The sequence below is a fragment of the Lygodium microphyllum genome, chromosome 16, assembly GCF_053477565.2.
Source record: "Lygodium microphyllum isolate KBCC chromosome 16, Lygodium_microphyllum_v1.1.10, whole genome shotgun sequence".
Lineage (NCBI taxonomy): Eukaryota > Viridiplantae > Streptophyta > Polypodiopsida > Schizaeales > Lygodiaceae > Lygodium > Lygodium microphyllum.
Window position 1 is genome coordinate 143,342,161 of NC_141150.1, and position 8,723 is coordinate 143,350,883.

General features: G+C 40.8%; 1 protein-coding gene across 2 annotated transcripts in view; it reads left to right on the plus strand.

Annotated features, from left to right (window-relative positions):
* Positions 1-8,500, plus strand: part of EMB2761 (threonyl-tRNA synthetase, putative / threonine-tRNA ligase) — an 86,856-nt gene extending 78,356 nt beyond the window's left edge. The window contains exons 4-8 of one of the 2 annotated variants that reach the window (XM_087696494.1): positions 4,562-4,815; positions 6,431-6,808; positions 7,120-7,428; positions 7,611-7,811; positions 7,925-8,500. In XM_087696494.1, coding sequence (XP_087552620.1) covers positions 4,562-4,815; positions 6,431-6,808; positions 7,120-7,428; positions 7,611-7,811; positions 7,925-8,185 — 1,403 coding nt within the window. In that variant the 3' untranslated portion in view covers positions 8,186-8,500. Of the gene's footprint in view, positions 1-4,528; positions 4,816-6,430; positions 6,809-7,119; positions 7,429-7,610; positions 7,812-7,924 lie in introns of both variants that reach the window. The other variant, XM_087696493.1, reaches the window with a different exon arrangement.
* The last annotated feature ends 223 nt before the right edge of the window (positions 8,501-8,723 follow it).

The following is an 8,723-nucleotide window of genomic DNA, read 5'->3' on the forward strand; positions in this document are numbered from 1 at the left end:
CTGCCTGTAGCCATGTTGCCAGCTGCAATTGTGTCACCCGACTCAGCCACAATGTTCCAACAGTCGTGTTTGCAACCTGATACCAAACCTTCGACTTTCACAGGCCCTTGTTCCCACCAACACTCTCAACTAAGCAAGATTTAAGGTGAATTTGGGGAGTTGCCCAAGCTGACTCCAACAGACCAAAATGTATCCTTTGATTTGGGGATTGCAGTCAGTTCCATAAAATTCTTCATTGAATTGGAGAAATTCAGCTCCAATATTTGCAAAATTTGGGGCTTTTCACTTTAGAATTCACCAACTGTCACAAGTTGATCAATGTTGATACCCAACTCATCATCTTATGCGACATTTGGGGACATTGGCACCAATCTCACTTCAATTTTCAACATCCTCTTTGACATTCAGCTTCATCATCAACATTGGATCCATCAATTGTAAGTTTCTGTGTTTCTTCTTGCTTTTCTCTTGTGTTGCATCTACGTTTTTACTTTGGATAGCAATTGGTTAAAAATACCAGCTATATACAGCAAGCAATGGGGCCGTTCAAAATCACTCGTTGAACATGTTGGGCAATGATGACAAGTTGGATGGAACCAACTATCCACGTGGGCATACATGATAAGCCATGTCTTGGTTGCAAAACAACTTTGCAGTTATATAGTCGTTATTGAGAGAAGGCCTGTATACCCCATTGCACAAAATGATGCTAGTTTGTCTAGCTCGTTGTCAATGAACACTGGATCATCAGCACCAGAGTCTCCTCCTCCTCCCACAATCGATCTTCGAGATGGGATGGGTGAGCTGCCCAAGCACGTGCGTTGGTTCCATTGTTGTGTATGAGATAAGTCATTCAGCTGTGTACAATGACCGAGGATGATTGGGATACAATTGTCTCTTTGTATCATGTGTGTAATGAGGTATGTGTTGCCTATTTGCGCAAGTAGCTTGAGATAGAGTATGATCTTCAAGAGTAGCTTTCTCACATTTATGAGATCATCCTAGATGCATCTATTGTTTCTATTGTCTTGGCTGGTCTACCTGAGTCAAATCAAGTTTTATCACTACACTCTGCTTGCTTACAAAAGGAAATCCCAATGTACATACATTTAACGAATTGGTTTAACTACCATTGCAAGAGGAGGGTCAATTGCTTCAATATGACTATGAATAATCAAGCATTGGTGGCAAACACACTCTAAGAACAAAGGCAAATCGGCCTCTTATTTAAGCTCTCAAAGGACTAAGAATAAGGGTACCTAAGAGAAGAGTTGCAACTATTGGGAGAAAAAAGGTCATGTCATTGAGGAATGCAAAAAAAGAATTACTAATGAAAAGAGGAAGCAATCAAGTATAACGGTTACTTAACTTTTAGCAAATGTGAAGGATGCAGAAGCAAATTTGGCTAGTTCAGACATCAGGTAGTATTATGTCTTTGTTGTGTGTCGTTCCTATGATCCTTCATCACATGCACATTATTTATCAGTGATTGAGAACAAAAGTACATGGCATTTTGATAATGATACTTCAAAGCACATCACCTACTTTTGTGACTTGTTTGTATTATATATAGATGTACACAAGGGGGAATCTATCATATGTGCTAATAATGCTTCGTATGCAATCAAATCAATTAGGTAAATTCCAATTGTTGCAGTAAATGCAATTGTTATCATGCTTCAAAAGGTCTTGTATGTGCTAGGCATAGGGAAAAATTTTCTCTCAATTTCAGCCATTGCATGTATTGATCTTATGGTTAAATTTCACACTGATCGATACAGTTTCTATGACTAAAGTGATGGGAATGACCTCATTGTTGGAGGCACACTGTACAATGGCCTATGCCAACTTGACTTGTATGAGAAAAGAGCATCAAAGGATGTATTACATACAGTGGATGCCACTACTATGAATGACACCGAGCTTTGGCATTTGGTCATCTTAATTTCCGAAGTTTGCTTCGCTTGAGAATCAAAAAATATGGTGCTTGATCTTCCTTGGTTGAAGGCACATGTTCATAATGTGTGAGAGAGTTGTGTACTTAGCAAAGTGCATCATGCCTTGTTTCCCATGTGGATTTATGCACGTCCATCAGAAATTACATCTGATGTTTGTGGACCTATACGCGTTGCATCCATTAAGGAATATTGGTATTTTGTGACTTTCATTGATGACATGACCCATCATCGTTGGGTATATACATTAAAGCACAAATTAGAGGTGTTTGCATGTTTTAAAACCCTCTTGGCCTTGGCTGAAGCTGGCAGTAGTTGCAAGTTGGTTACTCTCTAGAACGGATCGAGGGAGGGAATACATGTCACGTGGATTTAACACTTTTTGGTTGAAAGGGATATTCTATATCGGTGTACTACACAACACAATGGTGTGGCTTGAGGAAAGAATGGGAGTCTTCTGGAGATGGCACATTACATGCTTTCCCACAATAAGTTGCCCCAAAACTTTTGGCTTGATACTATTATGCGTATAGTACATGTGCTAAATTGAAGTCCTCCCCAAGGCATGGAATGATCATATGCACTTGGCATGGCTGTAAACTACTGGTGAGTTGTGACCCATATACATGTCTTTGGTTGTTTAGCATATGCTTTGGTACAACCACCAAAAAGACATCGGCTATAGAATAAATCTATCAAATGCATTTTTATTGGTTATAGTGCAGAGAGCAAAGGGTACCATTTGTATCAGCCCTCTACAAAGAATCCTTGTGAGTATAGATTATAGTAACATGGGACGGGTTTCAAGGATAGGGACGAGGGCTTGAATTGTCACCCCTTGTCACCATGGTACTATGGTAGAGATGTATTATTTGTTGAAAGTGAAGGTCAACTCTTTCTTGCCTGCAAAAAATCAGTCACTTATGGATCCTATGGGTATGCTTCACAGCTTATTGCCTCTATTTCAGCAAGGTGCACCTGAAAATGGTTAGGTAGAGCCACCTATTTAAGGGGTACAACAACAAAATCAGCCACTTTTGCATGAATCAGAAACTTAATATTCATCCATTGATCAAGACATTGCTAATGATGTTGTTTAGATGACTATTGGATACTTTACACAATAGCAAACAACCCGTTTCTCTTCCTAGCAAAACTTGGGCAGCTAGTAGATATGCTTCGGGTCATTTTGTTGCACAAGCTCTTGTTGCTAGTGCATGTAATGAAGAGCCCATTTCTTTTATTGATGCTTCTCAGAGTGAGCATTGGATGACAGTAATGCAGTCAGAGTTAGTCTCTATATATAAAAATGGCATGTGGGAGTTCTGTGGGGCAAGCAAGCTATAGGTGCAAAGTGGGTTTACAAAGTAACATGCAGATTTGGTGATAGCATCGATCGCTCACTACAAAGCACATCTTATTGCCAAAGAGTATATGTAGAAACATGGGATTGACTGTCATAAGACGTTTGCACCGAGTTCACATATGACTACCATTTGCAATATTATTGCTTTGGCTATCCATTTTGATTGGCACATGCATCAATTGAATGTGAAGAATACCTTTTTGAATGGCGATCTACATGAGGAAGTTTATGTTACTCAATCTCCTAGCTTTATTCAAAAGGCTTAGAGGAAAAGGTGCATCGATTGCATAAGGCTTCGTATGGTTTGAAGCAGGTACCTAGGGCTTGTACGAAAAGATACATGCTCATTTTTTGCCCTTGGATTTAGTAATTCACATAGTGACAACACACACAATGTTTGCAAGAATGGAGATGATCTCTTGATTTTCACTCTTTATGTGGACGAGAAGCTATTGATTGGGCCCCATGAGATGCATATTGCAGACTTGAAGATTGAATTAGAGCATGCATTTGATGTTACAAATCGTGGCGATTTGCACTACTGTCTTGGCATACAGTTCACTGCACTTGAGGGGGCCCATTGTTTTATGGAAGTCTTAATACATTGAACAACTCCTCAAGCATTTTCAGATGTAGGATTGCAAGCCTACTTCTACTCCAAGCTAGGCAAGAAGCAGTCTACAATGGCCACTTCTAGCTGTGAGGCTGGACACAAGGCAACATTTACAGGTACATTGGAATGTGTATGGATCCTACGACTTTTGGTTGCTGTGAGTGTGGGACAAGAGTCACCCACTCCTATCTATACTAATAGTTTGAGTGCCATGGTAGTTGTAAGGAAGGGTGATTGACTTGGTTTATGCCCCTACACAGGACAATTTGTTAATGCAAGCTAAAGTTCTTTCAAGGGAGAAGTGTAAAGCTTTGCACAAGACTTCAGGCCTACTATCATTTGGGGATTGATAACTACCTATATACATTGACATTATAACCGGTGTGGTACTATAGTACCTTAGGAATCATACTTTCATTCACTTATTTTGACATTAGTGGATGTGATAGTCTAGCAAGCTTCTCTTATCTCTTGATCACTGTTCATTGTGAGTGTGTGTGTGCATTTGCTCATGCAATTGAGCATTGACCTAAGATTAATTATTCACTGAGTATTTTCTGTTGATGGTACTGTTTGATATCTTGTGAATAGCAGTTAACGAAAGAAAGGCTTCTCCTATTTTATTAGGTGATGAATGGTGGGATCTCTGTGCTGGGCCACATGTTAACTCTACTGGTAATCTCAATAAGAAAGCAATTGAGTTAGAAGGAGTAGCTGGTGCCTATTGGAGAGGGGATGAGAAGAACAAGATGTTACAGAGAATTTATGGTACAGCATGGGAGACAGAACAGCAACTTAAGACTTATCAAGTTCAGAAGGAAGAGGCCAAAAAACGTGATCATCGACGTCTTGGTCAAGAGCTTGATCTTTTCTCTATCCAGGTACTGTTACTGTTTTGGATACAGTGATACAGTGCATGAGGATTCTTTGTTAATCTGCACTGCAGGATTTTATGTCTGAAAACCTGTCCTAGCTTAAAAGGCTTTTCACTTGCTAAGTTCTGAGTAATTATATGCAGAATTACATTCTGGCTTGAGTGATGATACTTTATTTTGTTGGATTCTGACACAAAAAAAGGACTGCTTTGCACACAGTAAATAATGCGTACCTAGAAACTTCCTCCACAACAACTATGTTTTATGAGATGCATTTTCTTTCTCTCAAACAGACATACTCACCAATTCATGTATGCACATACAGGAATGTATGCATGTATGCGAAAAACCCAATTTCCCACTGTCCATTTCAATGCAGAAACATACATGCATGCATGCACACATGTGCATGTATGCATGGCACCATACACTCCACATGCATAATCCTTATCATAGATTATGTGCAAACTACTAGATTCCTCTTCTTTGATCTACTCCTCTATATAATGGATTGGACAAGTGATGCAAAATGGGACAGGGACATGGGACAGGCGCCAGGGAGGAATTTTTGTCACTTGTGACTATATAGTCCATGGAATGGGAAATGGGATGGAAATAAGCTACCGTCCCGGCAATCCTGAAGTCCAAAAATGACTGTCATTTGTGACTATGAGGTTCTTTATACATACTTGTATCCATCTATGCATGCATACAAGCAGGCATCATATATACTCACCATCCATCTACCAAATACATACAGCCTGCTTGCCTGCCTATTTTCTTTACCTGCATTACCTAGATGCCTACTTGCCTACCTGCATACCCATCTACCTTCCTACCTACCCTTCTGATGAAATGCTTGTGTGAAATGAATTGAATCTCGTCTATGAGATGCCAGGAGAATTTGTTGAATCTTTTAGATTCAATTCTGAGTGAAGAGTCCTCTCTTTATCCTGCATGTGAAGAAATGCAGTAGACCTTTTTTTTGCTTCACAGAAACAAAAAACACAAAATTGATTAAGGCAAAGGCTTGGAGATGCCCCCAAGTGGTGGGTCCTAGCAACTGTTAATAAGTTAGCAGGTTAACAGAAGGCTTATTATAGACTAAATTTTAAACTTGAACATGTGTGGACAGCCTTTTTTTTTTATCAGGAGGGCAGTCTTAAAGTCTTAAAGTCCCTTTCAGCAAGGGCTAGGCCCATTCTCTTGTATGACTACTGTCCTCATCTGTACAGTCCCCATATTAGAGTGCTCCCATGGGTGTGCGCTGTGGCAACTGTGATGATCGCTGTGTGGAGATTCTGAAGCTCATGAAATGGAGGGCACATCGGGAAGTCCCAAAACATAGCTCATTCACTTGGTAAAATCGTAGAGCATCAAGATGAATCGCTGGAATTTGGTTCGATACCAGGCCATGCTGCATATCTTTTACTTACATTTTCAACTTATGAACTTGGGCCAAGCAGACTTGTGCATATAGGTTGTGGGCCTTGTTGTTTATCCCAAGTCTTTGAATCTGCTGCCTGTAGGAAACAGCCAGGAACTAAGATCTCGAAAGTTTTCAGCTTAAAAGACCGAAAACAGAAATGTAATAATATGTCATTGTTTTTGACGGTTGCAGGAAGAGACAGGAGGTGGGCTAGTTTTCTGGCATCCAAAGGGAGCTGTGGTACGGTTGCTAATTGAAGATTTCTGGAAGCAGCTTCATCTTAGACGGGGCTACAATCTTCTGTTTACTCCACATGTTGCAAAGGTGGACCTGTGGAAGACAAGCGGGCATTTCGATTTCTACAAGGAAAACATGTTTGATCAGATGGAAATAGAGGAGGACATGTATCAACTCCGACCCATGAACTGCCCTTATCATATCCAAATATACAAAAGTGGACTACGGTCATATAGAGATTTGCCTTTTAGAGTTGCTGAGCTCGGAACTGTGTATCGATATGAGAAATCTGGAACCTTGCACGGTCTTTTTCGTGTCAGAGGCTTTACTCAGGTCAGTGATGCTAGCACAAGAAAGGTGCATTGCAGTTTCAATATTTATTTTGCTTACCGAAAATGACAAGGCACCGTAGAGTTCTTTCCAATTCTAAGGTTTTGCCTGAGAAGAGGCATTATTCAACTGCGTAGTCTTAAATACAGGGAAGAAAAATCAACTTACACTGGATCTTTACCATCTTAAAGGGTAGGCCTTGAGAAATTGCCCTAATAAGTTCTGAACATTCAGCATTCTTTGCACTTCATAGTTATCAATAATCATGCACATTGTCTATAGCTGTCCTTTAATTTGCTTTTGGGATATGACAGGATGATGCACACATTTTTTGTCTTCCACATCAAATCAAAGATGAAATTCGGGGAGTTCTTGATCTCACAGAGGATATTCTCTCTGAATTTGGTTTCAGGAGGTATGAGATAAACTTGTCTACCAAGCCTGAGAAGGCTGTTGGCAGCGATGAAGTTTGGGAAAAGGCAACTGCGGCCTTAAAAGAGGCTCTAGATGACAAGGGTTGGGACTACACATATGATGAAGGAGGCGGTGCCTTTTATGGTCCTAAAATTGATCTCAAGATTGAAGATGCGATTGGACGCAAGTGGCAATGCTCTACAATCCAGGTCAGTGATCACTTGGGCGGGCCGAGATGAGAGTCGTAGCAGATTTGGAAGTGAAGTTCCATTGAAATATGCCTTTGTGGACCTCTTATGTTCTTCAAATTGGAATTCAAATAATTACACGTTTTGGGATATCCGAGACCTTTAGTTCTATGAAGCAGACACCCTACATTGCTTGTGTGCAGGTGGACTTTAATCTTCCTGAGAGGTTTAACCTGGCGTATATTGACTCGACAACACAAAAGAAACAGCCTATTATGATTCACAGGGCCATCTTTGGCTCTTTGGAACGATTTTTTGGCGTGTTGGTAGAGAATTATGCAGGTGACTTTCCAATGTGGCTGGCACCTGTTCAAGCACGCGTGCTGCCTGTAACGGATTCTGAGGTCCTGCTCCATGGCAATTTTATGTTGAGCTGGTTCAATTTGTATGTTTGCGCGCTTGATTGGAACCACAAGGAGAGCTAAACTATCGCCACCTTTCCTTTCGCTCTTTGCAGATCCCTTACTGCCAAGAGATGGTCAAGGAGTTGCAAGAGCAAAACATACGTGCAGAGATGGTATCTGGTGAAAGACTCGGTAAGTTGATCCGGAATGCTGAAACTCAGAAAATCCCCCTTATGGCTGTGGTGGGTCCTAAAGAGGTTGAGAATCGGAGCCTCACAGTGAGGACAAGACGTGGAGGGGAGTTGGGAACATTGAGTGTCGGTGAGGTGGTGGACAGGATACACAAAGCAGTGGCTCTCCGAGGTTTTGTATGAGAAGACAGCATAAGATGAACCATGTGTAGCCCTAACCTTCCCTGATCACCCTTCTTTCTTTCTTCGGTATTCTTTGCAATACTCTCGTCGCTGTAAATGTTGTCCTATGTGCTTTAATGTAGATGGCAACAATCTGTCATGGCATGACCTTGATCGACAACATGGTGACCTGTTGCCGAACCATCTTGGGACTCGTTATTGTGGAGCTACAACATGTTAACAAAATGATCCTCAGAATGCATATCGATAAAATGGAAAGTCACCGGTACAATAAATCATTCTTTTAGAAAGAGAAAGTACTCAGCATTTCTCAAAGGCCTTATCACATTGAGAAGTATATTTGACAAGAAGTTGTAGATTAGTCCTCTTTTTGCATTAGACCCACACACATGGAGGCCCACAAATGCGAGACGCCTTACCCCTAAATATTAACCATGAAACAACACAATCATTTCATGTGGACAACAAGGATAATATAGGAGCAGAGTCAATGGCATATCTTGATCACAATTGGGATCCTCCTCGGGCTACCAATGAA